We start from the raw sequence: 15,706 nt of genomic DNA on the forward strand, positions 1-15,706 counted from the left end.
TATTAAACACTAACTTTTAATGAGTTGTTAAACAACAAGATGGATCAAGTTCAAGGAGCTTAGGAATACAATGTGGATTCAAAGAACAGTATTAAACTCTAGACTGTGCATTTAAATATAAAAACAAAAACTACATAATGGAATATTCAAAGCCACTGAGAATCAAATTACCAGCAAGGATGGAAAGTATTAAAACAAAAACACCAAGACTAAAAAAAAAATATTTACAGTGTTGATAACAATGGTGTTTGCTGCCTGTCCCCACCTACTGTTAATTTCATAAAAAAAAAAAAATCAACCATCTTTCCAAAACCTAGAAGTACCAGATAATATTTTAACCAAATATGTTCCAGTTTTCAGGTGGGGCTGAATCAATGGACATTTAATAATGGCGAGGATAATGGCCCATGCCAGTTGGCTGTCCCATATTCTGCCCGGGCCTAGGTCCAGCAGTGTTACCAGGGTTGACAATGTGATTTAGTGCTGGCCCACTTTGAATTAAAGTGTCCAGGGCTTTCTGAACACTTGGGTTATCAAAATTAATCCCAGATCCTATGGCTGCAGGTCTCTGGCCACCAGCACCAACAGCTGGACCAGCCATTCGCCCTGCAGGCTGATTATATAAAGGAGGAACACCTGGAGTGATCGCAGGAGGCCTTAGTGTTGCCCTCGGGTTCATGGTTTGCCCCATCATAGTAGGAACTTGAGGAGCAGCAGTTGGCATTTTTGTTATAGTAGGTGGAGGAACACCTTGTGTAGGTACTGGATTTGGATTGGTCAAAGTAGAACCATAGCCTTGGGTTTGAGTAGGTGGAACCACAGCTACCCCAGCAGAAGTGCCAGAGCCACTATTGAAAAGACTTAATATCTTTGCCTGTAGTTCCTGCTGATGCTGATGGTTGGCAGGGTTTGGAGGGTTAGTGTTTTGGGTCGAGGGCAGATGAGAAGTATTGGTCATGTTCTGAGATGGAGGTGGTGGCTCCAATACTCCCATTGAAGTAGATGAAGGAGGAGGACGAGATACTAAAAAGGAGAAAAAAAAAAAAAGTTTAAGAACCATCAACTCTTCGAAGGAAAAACAACATCTTTTGCTAAATTATTGAAGAAACATGGCTGCCATAAATGTTAACTCTGCACACCTGCAATTCTTTCCTGATACTTACATTTCAAAAGACTGGCGATTGCAACGTGTCTCTCAACTCCTCCCTAACCAATGCCTTTTTACTCTTAAATTTTAGATATGTACATTTTTGGTTAAAATGTTGAACACTAAAATGTACAAATTGCAGTGTTAGAAATTTCTAAAAGATTTGGCAGTAGTTTAAAGGGAAAATATCACAAACCCAAACACAGAAATGTAAGGTTGCCAGTCCTACAAAAGTTATAGAACATTTGCTTTTTTAAATTTTACAGCAGAAACCTCCCTCTTGCAAATTACATTTTTACAGTTAAAAATGCCAGTAAGGGTAATATTCAAAATATTTTTCTTCAAAAGGGACAATTCAGCACTTAAAAGTAAACCGATAGTACATGACAATGGACTAATAGACATGCAGTAACCCAGATCACTACACTTTAAGAAAACCAGATTTCAGCAGGATGCGAGTGTTACAAACAGAACGTCACACTCACACGTGGGGGGAGCTTGGGAGAGGAGCCACAAAGCTAAATGAGTGCCGACAAAGACAATCAAGGTCTTTCTGCAGGTATGCATAAGCAAAGAGGCATGTGATGTAAAGGTGAATGAATGCAGGGAGTTTTAAAACACAGATAGACATTGGTTACAATTCTAAAGGGGTATAAAGTTGGTAGGAGGGGAGAGTTCTTCATGAAGATCTTAGAAGCTTGCTGTCACAAGGACAGACAAAATAAATTCTAAAATTGTTTAGTGTTCTGATTCAAACATTGCAATCTGCACATCAAGATTTTACTTAAGGTGTTTTGGAATAAATATGTTAAAAGACGCCATATTATACAGATGATGGAAGACCTCTAATTGACAGAGGAGTTATTAGGCCTTTCAAGACTGTAAGGCATTAAGTACTTATTCAGACCTATGGTGCAGAATTTAAGAACAAGATAATGGAAGACAAATGTGGTAAAATGTTTAAAATAAGCCATCTTTTGTTGCCTTCTGAATTGTAACTATTCATTTATTAAGGACTAGAGTACAAATAGAAGCGGGTAAAATTGATACATGTTTTAGACAATTTGAAGATCCAGGGTGAAAGTTACCTGGTTAATAGTACACACGAAGTCTGTTGTGTTGAGGCAACGTAAACAGAAGAGTATTTTTTCCTTTAACACTGTTACAAACTTGTATCATGAATGATCAGGATAGTCAGTTATAGTTTGTGTGTCAAATAAGCAGTCAAGACACAAACTGTGCTCTGGTTTGAGGCTGCTAAAATGATTATTGCGGACATTGAGGAGGGCTACTTTTAAAATGAGTTGCTAAACACAAAACACAGCAAAATTACATTTTATTATGATTAATGGGGAAAAAATGTTTTACCATAAATTGGCAATATGTTGGGCACTTGAGGTTCAAGATCCTTATATATCAGAGCAAGAGCAAAATAATGCCTTTTAATCTACTTCCATACTTTTCTAGATCTTTATTAAAAAATGCACGTTGGTCTTCATTTTTGACTTTAGTCCACACAAATTCTCAAAGAACGAACAAAACAATCCAGCACACCAGCAAACCCACAGTGTCGTGATACATAATACTTCTATCTGGAAAAAATGCAACACTGCACATTAATATTTCAGCAGGTATATCCCTACCCAATGAAGACAAGGAAGAAATGAAAACTCCTGATCTTGTATACACTATCTGCTTTAAGACTAGTGTTCAAGATACTATTAACGCAAACATTTTTTTATCGATATATTTCGATAGAAACCCTGTTTGATTTCATTGTACTCGAGTTATTCTCCCATATATTGGAGAAAAACACAGTCCACCATCTGAAACAGTGCGCAAGGAGTGTTTTAAACTCATCAATTTAAGAAATGTGTGATAAACTATATAAACATAAAAACTATTTTCAAATTATCTCCTAACTCTTCTGGCAAAATCTTGAGAGAGCAAAGTTCAGTCTATAAATGTGCAAGCATTTACTCTCCTCACTATTCAATTCCAATTTTGTCTTTCCTTGCTACTCTGCCTTAGTGAACAATAAAAGCTGTGTAGTTCTCCTTTATGGCATGTGTCCCTTACGTCACAATTTTCAGGTTTACCTTACATTAAAGATCTGAAACCTTACAAGAGAACCAAAAAATCATACCATATTGCCAACTGATTGAAAAACAATCAATTTAGGACATTTTTTGCTAAATGTCTTCAGGGTGAGGTTAAAGATTAAATAAACTTAAGACACACTGTAATTGATCTAATGCTACTCTGAATGTTAATTAAGGAAAAGCTTTCAATTCAAATGGTTAACATGCAAGACACCACATTGCTATAAAGTAAATGACAAATGAGCAGGGTGACAGAATAATAGACATTACAAGCTGAAAGTTCTACTCTATGCCTTCTTAAATCTCACATACTCCTTAGCTATTTAAGAGTTAGGAACCATCTCCCACTTTTAGCAAAAGAGGACAACGAAAATCCTTCCAACAATTAAAACCTCTTAACAATGCTGGTGCACAGACACAACAGGAGCAGTGTGGCTGGATTACAAACACTTTGTCAAAAAGTTCTTTGGAACTGGTGGAAAACAATTATATGTAATTACCTTGGTGAGGCTCACCACTGGTCCGCATAAGCCTCTCCCTCTTATCTCTCAGATAATCAATAAGCCGATCCAACTCCTCCAGATTAAGAAATCTACAAAAAACAAATGCTTAAAATAAAGACACTTCGATAATATCCTATCAAGACTCCCGAATAGATGGTAAATGTAAAAGGTGCAACACTTCCCACACCACAAACTAACCTGCCCTCTGAAAGTAAATTTATAATAGGCTGCACAGAAATGGGATGGCTCTCACGCTCATGCTCTCGCATCAATACATCATCGGCCATTTTCGCTGCTTTTCTGGCGATCTCATCACGTTCTTTATCACGATTCTCTGCTTTGAAAATTTCATAGTTGTGTGCCACCAACATCATGGCATCCTGCATAGGCATGTTACGATGTTCTGCAAATGACCAAAAAAAATTAATAACCCTGAGATGGTACAAGTAACATATAATAAATTCACATTTTATATAGTCGGTATTTAATAGTTTTCAAACATTGCTTATGACACAAAGCAACTTTCTAGTGCAGGTAAAACAAACTTACTGTACAACTTCAATACAAAATTTCAGTTAAAAGTTGAATATGCTTTCTTCAATTCTAGAATTAAGCAAACTCACCCTGAGGTGTCCCAAACAAAATATTTACTGTGCAAGACCGATGGACCTGATGCTGTTGCGTGATGATTATTGCAAATGGGGTGCGTGCCCGGCCAACATCCTCCAAGGCTTGAGTCAAAGAAACCTCAGTGTTGAGAAATATCAAATCAACTACCATACCCAAATCTCTTACTTTTCGACCTACGGTCTCTGCATAATCCCTGCAAAAATGTGATTAACAGGAATAAGACAACACTAACAAAGCAAAAGTTTTAGATAAATGTCTAAAAGCAAAATTAACTCAAACCCGCCCCCCCAAAAAAAACCAAAGTAAAAATTAGAAAAATGACTAACTTTTGCTGTTTGTTAACCACAATAACAGAACAGTCAACAGGACGCTCCGAATCATAGCGCCTCTGCAGTTCTTCATAATACTGTCGGTACAGCATGTCTCGTCTTCGCTCCTCTGGTCTCACTCTATCATCTAAAAAGAGACGTAGTCATCATTAAAATGATCACTAGAGATGGGGGTGCCATGCACTACAATTTGCAACTATCAAGTTGGCACAAGTTCACTAGCAAGGCACTGAGAGGCAAGTTATTAGTGGCACTCTCTCTCACCTCCAATAGACAAAAATTCAATTTTCTTAGTTTGCCAATAATTAAATTAGGATAAGTGTTTTATTCTAAGGGTTGTCTGAAACTTTGATTAGTTAAGAGTGGGTATGTGTGATTTAGTATAACGAGTGTCATATTCATTTATAAAAGATGAAGTTGTGAATATAGAAATAAATAGGCCCTAGCTCAAAAAAGTGGATTTATTATGTCTAAAACATCAAAGAGTTTGCTCTGGAGAGAAAATGACCTTTGGAGATCTAAGTGGTCAGAGAAAGGCTTCTTCCAAGTTAAAGGATAACAGACATACCAAGAGCTGCAGGTGGAAGACAGGTGTTATCTAGTACTGGTAAGAAGTATTAATCGAATATGCCAATACCTGCTGTAAACCTGTACTTTACCTACGAATATAAAAATTGCACAAAATAACCCACCACAAGTTAAGTACGAGTTACTCAAAATGAATGCATGCAACAACTGACTTTCACACTCTGCATGAACCATGAGCTAATTTTAAAATAAACTGGCCATTTCTCTGGAGAGAAAGTTACTGAACTCTATGCCTGGGAAGAAGCCACTACATATACTGGATTTAAAGTGTTAAAAAAATAAATAATTTTGAAGTGGCTTAGACCAAGAGCATATTATAAGAGTTCCACTGGTAGATCACTGCAAACACTGGTAAAACATTGTGGGAGAAGGAAAAAAGTACAAATCCAGGAATCTGGGACAAGTTACCTTCAGGTTCTCTTCTGCCATTCCAAGGATCCCTATAGCGGTCAAAAAAGGGTTCATCTTTCCTACGGTAATAGTCATCTACTCTGTAGTACCGATCATAGCCTTCATCTCTGTGGGAAGGGAATGGGGGTTGGGGTGGAGAAGAAACCAGAGTGATCAGACTGAATGGATTCATTAATCGTAAATTTTATTCTAACATGATTCCACTAGCAATTTCTGATTGCCAAATCGGTACTCAATGGACTCTTGGCCACTCAACACGTATACGAACACTGAACTAAATGCACACATTTATAAAGGAATGTGACATTCAATCACTTTGACTCAAACCACAACCCTCTAATATACCTGAATGTGGAATCTCTGGCTTCTCCTCTGTGTTCTTTATCTCTGCTGTCACCCCTAAATCGATCATAATGAGCATCGCGAGGATCACTTTCCCGAGGGTGTCCACCCCTGGGTTCACGGCCACCATCTCTGGGCTCACGGACATCCCTGGGCTCCCTGCCTCTTACAGGCGAACGCGAGCGAGGGCGCACATCCCGTTCATCTCCATACCCTGCATAAGGGTCTCTTTGGGGGGAGAGAAAAAAAAAAATAAATGAAAAAACACACAGGCAGAGTGAATACATGTTTAATAGTGTATAAACAAATCAAAATCCGAAAAAGCAGTGCTGCCTGGAGAACAGTTAAACTTTTTCAATAAATAAACCGCACTTAAACCAATGAAGATTGGAAATTCCAAATTTTAGGTTTAATGACAAACAAGTATTTAAAATGTGACAAGTTTTTATACCTGTAGGCAGGGTCCCTAGCATCTCCTCTGTGTTCTTTGTCTCTGCTGTCACCTCTGTATCTGTTATAATGAGGATCACGTGGATCACCTTCCCGCGGATGTCCAGCACGTGGCTCACGGCCAGCATCTCTAGGCTCTCTGCCTCTAACAGGTGAACGTGAGCGGGGCCTAACATCCCTCTCATCTCCAAAACCTCCATATGGGTCCCTAAAGGATGAAGCATGGAGGAACCAATAAAAAAAGGGCATTTCAGAAATTTGGTAGATGTAAATGATCAAGGTAATAAACTCTGAAGACACAAAATGAAAATCTATAAATAAGACTAGATTACTGCTTATTTGCAAATGCATATCAAAATTAAACATTGAATTCTGAAACATTAACAATAAAGTCTAGTGTATTCAAACAAGATTTAATAAACGAAAAAGTTTAACTGAATTTTCTCCCACCCACTGACGCAGTGTTAGGAACGCATCAAAACTGAAGTATCTGAGAAGCAGCTCTTCCTCATATAGTAAGGAAGAAATGGCAACTCCTATGAACACTTTCCAATGCTTTGCAACTGCAGGTGGCTAACGAAGAACAAAAAAAGTTTACATATAAAACGCTGTAAAAAACAAATGCCCACAGTCCAATATTTTGATCTTGTTTTTTAGATGAAGAATCTTAAGGTACAGCAGTGCTAGAAATGCAGACTGGTTGTGAAACGAAGAGGAAGAAAAATGTCATTGACTTAAGTCCATGTTAATTTGCTTCAAAGAAGCTGAAACTGGTGTGGCAACAAATCAGCAAGTGAAAAATGAAAGGGTGCCAGATAAACACAATGCAGTAATGCCACATGGCATAGAACTGGCAAGAAAGAAAACTAAAAATTGTGGTTTTATACAAAACCCATGCAGAGAGGAAAGAATGTCATAAAAAGGTAATTTAAAAATAAAATAACCCCAACACCAACTTTACAAAATGGACTTGCTAACCTTTGTATCTCGATAAAAAGAAGAAAAGTTGGGGGGGCTGGGGGCGGGAAATGCGCTTAAACCAGATTGGGTACATAATTCTGGACTTTTATAGGTGATTGAAAGGAAGGTGACAGCTTTTAAAAAGGGGCATTACAGCACACATTAAAATGTTAACATTTTTCTATACCCTGATGGAAATCGCAGAATTGCTGTAGGGCACACAATTTTAGACGACGCACAAAGATGTGCACAGTAAACACAATTTAAACATGTACTGAATTAGTCATGGACCATCAATTCAAATTTACCCAAATATTAAGCAGTATGTAGTTGAATTGCACAAAAAGATATGATCATTCTTTTCAGTGTTGCAGGCTGGCACACAAGGCTGGCAAGATGAAGACAATTAGGTTGTTAAGGCTCCATGTTGTTTCCATGCTGAATTTGAAGATCCAAAGATTCAGAAGATGATCATAAAGTAGGCAGAGATTGAGTTTTTGGCTAGGTAGCCATATTTTATGAACTGACCGTACACGAGGTTAGGCTTCACTTTTTTCTGTGACCGTCCATCTAAACGCATAATTACTGAAAACTTAACATTGTGAAGTGCTTCTTTAAAGTTGAACACATGGATTCATAAGCAGCAATAAGCCTTTTATTGATTTTTTTTTTATGCAACGAGAAAAGGTAATAACGCATTTAACAGACGAGTGTTCCACATAGGCTTCTCAGTTGAACACATGGTCACGCCTACTGTTTGAACAAATGTGGCTGTATACCACACCAGAGTAATTGCGCATATTCGGCGTCTTTGCCCCACCCCTTAATTAAAGCACTTTTAACAAATGTTTGAAAATGCTTCGTAAATCACAAAATGCGCGTTTACCAGAAAGACAAGGTTTTTGGTTTGTTTTTGTTTTTTTTGACTCCTCTCCACTCCCAGATTAAATGCAGCGCTTGACGTTACATTACCTTCGTGGAGGACTCTGTCGGGACTGAGCTTTATGTTGTCTTCGCTCCACTGCCATATTAATATCTGAAAATAAACCAATCCACACATTCAACATACCAATAACAACTGTTAAAAATTAGTAAACCAAGCTGGAAAGGACCAGACAAAAACAGCTGAAAAGTATTTTATTAAAAATAAATAATTGGAGAAATTCTATTTTTTCCCAAAGTGTGGATAAACATTGATAAACTGTTCACATCACAAAATAAACTAACTCAAAAGAATGGATTTCCCTCTTTGAGGGTATGGAGGAGGGAGAACACAAAAAAAAACACATCTGAGCACGAGATGTCAGTTGAAGTTGAGCAATATTAAAAAAAGTTAATGTTAAATCCCTTTTCCACTGGCTCGCCTACTGATTACAATGCATCTCGAGTTCTGTGGCAAATATCACAAAAACTATTTCTGCTTCCAATGTAAATCACGTTTAGAGATGACCTATGTATTGCAGCAATACTTTTTTTCAAATAATTCAGGCATTTTTTTTTTTTTTTGATCTTCACTTCAGAATTTAAACATTCAGTAACAAAAAAAAATCAAATCATACACAAAAAAATGAAAAATTAAGTACTTCTGTTATAACCACAGGTAGGTGATTAAGTGTCTTCTATGTTCAAATAATGCACTGATACGGAACAAATACCTAAAGACATATTTTAAGGGAGAAGTTCAACATAAGGGTTATGGGGTGGAGGGGAAAAAGGTAGTTTTGAGCCATACCACACCGTACCTGTGCCAGCAGGAGAAGCCCAGTTTTCCATGGTTGGTTGCTGTTAGTTTTGACACAGCAGGTTGGAGTAGTCAGACAGCATCTGTGGCCAGCCTTGCTGTAACCAGAATAAGGGCAGAGATTTCTTCTACATAATCAAATTGGTACAGAGAAGGGAAGTTTCTCAAAAAACACAACTGCACATGGCTTAAAAGCAGCAGAGAAGTTTTTTGGGGGATTTCGTTTTAATGATTCATGCATTCAGTGATTACAGCAAAAGCATCTTGCTCTCGCTCAACATTTACCACAAACAAACAGAGAACAGCAAGATTTGTGAACATGACACCACCAGGGTGATGTCGTTTTAAAAGCTCGTAATTATTTATGTGTTGCTCTATGTCTGAAAATTCAGTTTACAAATGTACTTTCTTGCATATTTTGGTCAAACAGGCAAGCTAAAGGAATCTTTCAAACATACAAACACCTGTTTGAGCAATTCAACACTTAACTAAATTCGCCCATTACAATCAAAGACAAATGTATCTGCTTTATGCTTAAGACTTTAAAAACAACTTATGGCCATACATCCTGGACATGACAAAGGTACTAAATTTTAAGGGAGGCCCAAAGATCTTGGATGTTTAGTTGGGAAGATAGATCACTGCAGACGAGACAACGGACTGTTGGAATAGGAAAATGTTTCAGGGATGGAAAGAAATTGATGAAATTTTCAAAGCAGCAAATTAAAATTCTAGTTCAGTATCTTTTTATGCAAGTGTCTGATTCTTTATGCAGTTTAACTACACAAGCTCAAAACTGTGCAGATTCTATACTAAAAACTGTAGAAATGAAATTGAATTGTAAACTAGTTAGACTAGTTCTAAAAGGTTATACACTTCTTTCTACCACTCAGGAACCCATTTTATAAACCTTGGCTGTAACCACTTTTAAAATTGGAAAGGTTGCAGATAGAAGATTAATTATGAGGGAAAGCCTCAAAAAAAGCAGGAAAAACAATTTTAGTTAGAGAGTGTATTTAGTCTAAGCAAGCATGCCTGTCAGGATTGATCTTCCTAACGCTACAAATTAAACCAAAAGAAAGAATTTCTTAACCCAAACTTTTTAAAAGATCGCAAGACTATACAGAAATTTTGAAACCAAGAACCCTAGACGGCCAGTGAAAAAGGGATATTCGATACATACCTTTTCAATAGGAAAGTATTTTGTACACCATTGCAATTTTATGAAAAAATTTTACACGGCTAAAGGTCAATACTCAAGGAACACACAACAGAGCAATTAAGCATTGCAAACAAGGCTAAAGACTGAAAAATCTACATAACAAATGGCAGAATATATGAACTAACAGTTTTCCGACAGGACCCTTAGTCTGCAAATGCTTCATAGCAACAAGTTGTTTATGCCCTTGAAATCTACTTTAAACGTTTTTTTATCAGGGGAAAAACTGCTGCAGTAAGCAATGAAAAGACCAAATCCGATTTTTTTTTTTTTTAAACCATGACTTGATAGAATTTTAAAATGTTTATATTTAACATTAGAATCTGCCTGGAGTAATGGAGGAAACAATAAATAGAAAGCAGACAACAAGAGCTTTAAGGAGATTTATTTAGTTGCTTAGACAATTATGCAACATTTTTTTAGTAAATGTTAACTAGTATATTGGTCTTATATACTATTCTAAACAGTTGGCATGTAGACTTAACATCATGTTTAATTTAAAGATAGTATACAAGGGTTTAAAAAAATAATCTGATGCCTAGCATATGAATGATAGACTTAAAAATTCAAATCGTCAGTACTTAACACCCATCACGTGGCCATCACACGCAATGTCTACAGAACATCACAAGGCAATATGTGTTATTCCTTTATAATTTTTATAAGCCCAATGATTTGCCCCAGTTTTTACAGTCTTGGGCTTCTTAAACTGGGGAGAGGGAAGAAAAAAAAACCAAAAAAAAAAAAAAACACAACACACACCACCACATGTGTTACTACCCCTAGAACATGTAACATTCTGAATTGGTGTATCCCTTTTGCTCATGGCCTCATTTACCCTGAAAATAGACATGTGCACATACACAAAATGTATCCATTGTAAAACTATAAAAAAGCTAAAACAAAATAAAAGGTTTGGCTTAACCTCCTTGTTTATCCTGGGAAAAAAATGAGCCAAAAACATTTGTTTATTTCAACAAGGTAAAAATGTGTGTGCAACACATACATGTAAATACTAAAATGTCAACATAAATACAGTTAAAGGTCTATCTTGTGTCCACGGCTGTACTTGCACAAATTTGGCACGTCCTTCATGCGATGGGTTTTGAAACAATCACCAGGATACAGCCCAACGTCGAAATAGAGACAGTAGAAGCGTGTTTCTTTGTCTACTTCAATTATATTTTTTCTTTGGGTATGACAGGGTAGAATATCAGTCAGTGCCTGATCCACACAATGGACATGTCCATTATGTTAATGAAGCTTACCAGAACACAGGGCTTAGATACTTTCATATTTCTCCTGGCACAAACACTGACAGGTGCTGTATTTTAAACAGTGGCTAACGTCTTTCTTGGTCTTTCCAAATAGTCACAATCATTTTGCCTTTTTGAAAGAATAAAATGAATGAATAACTGATGAGGTACCATACAGTGGCATATAGAAGGTTATAGAATACTGGCCCGAGCGTCACATAAGACTCAATGTAAAGGGTTAAGCCTAACAACTGAACCAGAGAGACACTCAGGGTTTTTACATAGAATACCGATACCAATAGACAATTTGGGTTAAAACTAAGGAGATTAATTACAATGTATAAACTGAATACAATAAAATGTTCAGATGCTTTACCAAAGAGGTACAACGCAAACAGGGTTAACACTTCCAAAACCTAGTTTGGCTCTTAAGTTGACAAGACTATTTCTTTTTAAGGAGAAAGTGCAGATTTCCTTTTTCAACAGGAGCACCTGTGCATTCGTAACAGTATCTGGTCCTCTAATTTAAATTACTGCTATACGTTAAGTAACATAAGCCTGCTCCTCAACCACATTCAAGTTAAAACGGTGTGAACTTATCAAAGCAACTGAACTTTTAGCGTCTCTGTAGCATATCATCCCGTTCCTCGAGGTACAGATGCACAAAATATTACACTAACTTTCTCTCTCTCTCCATACACAGGAATACTTCTCAGATTTGTGTCAGCATGAAAGAGACTAACCAAAAATGCACACATCCACAGCACTCCCATTAAATAAAAAAAAAATTGTGGGATCACAAATTTGACAAAAATATCTCTAGATTACATGAGGTCATTGGCATTTGTAGTGTGGATACTTTCCTCTGCAACTACTACACCTGTGGGACACTATTCCATTTCTGTAAAAGAATGGCCATCCAAACACATTAACAAGGCTACTGCTAACCATACTGTGTTTGTAAACGTATTCTTTGTTATATTTGCACCTGCTGATGTCCAGTTATTGCTCTGGATGAATGCTTGCATATTATATTGGTAACATCTTTGGAGGTCAAGATATTAAGCAATAGCCAATGTACTTGGAAAAATGTTTTTCTTTCAGAAAAAAAAGGAAAGATTAACCGTTTAATTATTTCAGTAAAGAATATTTATACAAAATAGAAGATAAAAAGCAAAATTTAAGAACTATACATACTGGTTTCCCTTTGACTTTGCAATAATCAACCAGTGGGAAATGGTTGGTGGTTTTATAAAACGACACCAACAGTGATCTGCAGCACATGCTTTTTTTTATAAAAAAAAAAAAAAAAAAACTAAGCATTAAAAGAAACTAAAGTGCCATTTGTGAATTAACAAGGAGCTTGTTCATCTAATTTCATCTGGACGAGGCATTCGAAGTTTAACCAAATGCTCCCTTGGTTAGATTTTTGGAAACCGTGCTTAGTTTTTAGGAACTTCCATGCTTTCTCAAATCAAAGAGAAGCTTCCTAGCTTCCAAGGTTTGTGCTCGATTGCAAAAGAAAAAAACATCCCTACCCCCAATATTTGCAATAAACACAACTTAAAAGGATACCTGTCTAAATCTAACTATTATCTGAATGCCTGATATAATGCAGTCATTTAGTTATTGCTTGTTCATTTACACGGTTCTGAAATTTTTATACAGTATTCTGAATAGACATACTTCTTGGAGAGAACCTGTGCAGCATGAACATTTAATCAGCACTGTCCAAAACGTGCTTAACACCACCAAAAAAAAAAAAAAATCTGAATAATTATTAATGTTCAACAAATATTAACATCTTAACATAACACCTTCGTTTTGGACTTGTGTCCAAAAGGAAAAAGGTGGTCAGTATCACATATGATGCATGTAACATACAAAAAAGTAAAGCTGAAACTACTTTTTCAGTTAACAGTGCTTAAAATTCAGCATGACTGTAGTCTTTCAAATGGGCATAACTACACACCTTTTATCTGAGCACTATGAAGCACTTTTGAACTTCCGTGGAGCTGTTAGTGTGCTCCATACTGCCCCTTTAACACTGCAGTTTAGCAAAGCCATTGCAGCTTTTGTCATGACCATCACACACGGTTGTCGACACTACAAAGGTAGCACCCCCTGCTCGTCTGAGGAAAGGCTTTGGTGAACTTTGGAGCAAGCACGTGCGATTATTTATATATATATATAAAAAAATTAAGCTCAAGGACTGCAGCTAAACTCAACTTATCCAATAAGCATTTATTTACAACTAGGCCAATGATAAAATTACTGTGTCCACCTACCAAAAATTGGTGATTCTGCAATACTTTGACAGTGTAAGATCTGGATGAAACAAGAGTAATCTTTCACCCCTTCCGATTCAGAGTTGTACAGTTGGAGACAAATCCAAGGGAAGAAGATTCAGAAACTGCAGTTACTATCCAATTACAACTAAATTTAAGGAGATTATTAAAAAAAGCCATCCGTTTAATTTTTCCAGAGCAAGCTGCACATTGGTATGACATGGTAGCCGAGGATATCAGACCACATGACTTGGGGTTACAAAATCATCCATGAGTGCCACAGCCTTGCTAGGATTATATAAGTAAAGGCTATAACAGAAAATTGCTGAAAAAGCCGAGTACTGCGTCAGAGGCTTAATGGTTTCTTTACCTCCATTTGTCCTTTATTGGTGTAACAAAATATGCCATTTCTGAAGATTCCATGTAATAAGGAATTTTAAAAGCAAAGAACGTTTTTTTTTTCCCGAAGTGCTAAAATGGATTTAAAAAAAACAACATTTTTGTGAAACCAAAAAACTCAAAAATGTAGTTTATTGAATGAAACAACCTACATTCAATAGATTTACCTATGATACAGGTCTTTTTGTACCCAGCACATTTTAGGATTGAAAGCAAGTAGAATCCTAGGTTTTCACGGTCAGTATAGTTTAGATCTTAAAAAAAATAAAAAACACGCCCCAACACCCCAAATCAGACTCGCCTAGTAACAGGGCTTATGGCAATTTAGATATATGTAGCATAGTGCCAAGCTTTTTTGTATAAACATACAGTAAGGCAGTGTGACCAATGCTGCAGCAAATGTTTGACCTTTGCAATAAAAAAAAACAAAACAACACAAAACAAAACAGGCAGACAGTCTGGACATACGCGGGTCATTCCAGGTAAAAAGTAGGTCATTTTACAATCCGCTACATTGTTATTTTCTGTATCCATATAATGTAAGAAATCCACAATACCTCAGTAATATCAGCTACATTCTATGGTTCTTATCCCAAACCTCCAAGTCATTTAAATTAAAAAGAAAGAATAAAGACCAACGTGACAAGTGTCTTCGATTACTATAATGATAGAGCTATTAATAGTTACTGATTAATTTATTTCATTAAGTGTTTAGGTCGGTAGAAATAAGGTTTAATTTCTGCACAGCAAACCGTTAGTGCTGTTTTGTTCCTCACACCAGGGAAAGGGTGTTAATATTGTAACAAAAAGAACTTGATGAGCTTTGCTTCTCTTACGAATGAGCTTGTAAAATTGAGCACATTAAACTGGTTGTGTGGAATAAGGCTTGAATATGAAAGATCAGCTGTTCAAATTCAAAAAAACTGCAGGGCTGCTGATAATTCATTAATCACATTTGTTGAATGATTAAATTTCTGCAATTAAATTTTTAAACACGATGTCTAAATGTATTAAAGTGGGTAAATTTGACTGTGTTTCACACAGTGTTAATGAAGGACCTGTAGGTGAATCCAAGTCTATTAACAGCACTGGCGACAGTGTTTCATCGTTTCCTATTGTTTCTTTATATTGATCCTCAATGATCACCAAACGAACTATCCCAAAAAGAAAATGTGAATGCAAGAACTACAATCACACTCCAAAGATGAGGCACGAAATCCTCACTCATACAGTCATGGCCGAAATTATCGGCACCACTGGAATTTTCCCAGAAAATGCACCATTTCTCCCAGAAAACTGTTGCATTTACAAATGTTTTGGTATACACGTTTATTTCTTTTA

General features: G+C 36.6%; 1 protein-coding gene across 2 annotated transcripts in view; it reads right to left on the reverse strand.

Annotated features, from left to right (window-relative positions):
- ncoa5 (nuclear receptor coactivator 5) overlaps positions 1–15,706 on the reverse strand; it is a 32,686-nt gene continuing 16,980 nt past the window's right edge. Inside the window, exons 2-11 of one of the 2 annotated variants that reach the window (XM_039735851.1) lie at positions 9,205–9,301; positions 8,435–8,498; positions 6,504–6,710; positions 6,056–6,280; positions 5,708–5,817; positions 4,709–4,838; positions 4,376–4,575; positions 3,951–4,155; positions 3,750–3,841; positions 1–1,023 (exon numbers count right to left, since the gene is read on the reverse strand). In XM_039735851.1, coding sequence (XP_039591785.1) covers positions 383–1,023; positions 3,750–3,841; positions 3,951–4,155; positions 4,376–4,575; positions 4,709–4,838; positions 5,708–5,817; positions 6,056–6,280; positions 6,504–6,710; positions 8,435–8,498; positions 9,205–9,235 — 1,905 coding nt within the window. In that variant the 5' untranslated portion in view covers positions 9,236–9,301 and the 3' untranslated portion in view covers positions 1–382. The remainder of the gene's footprint in view (positions 1,024–3,749; positions 3,842–3,950; positions 4,156–4,375; positions 4,576–4,708; positions 4,839–5,707; positions 5,818–6,055; positions 6,281–6,503; positions 6,711–8,434; positions 8,499–9,204; positions 9,302–15,706) is intronic. The other variant, XM_039735852.1, reaches the window with a different exon arrangement.

This window comes from Polypterus senegalus, chromosome 14 (genome assembly GCF_016835505.1).
Source record: "Polypterus senegalus isolate Bchr_013 chromosome 14, ASM1683550v1, whole genome shotgun sequence".
NCBI classification, from domain to species: domain Eukaryota; kingdom Metazoa; phylum Chordata; class Cladistia; order Polypteriformes; family Polypteridae; genus Polypterus; species Polypterus senegalus.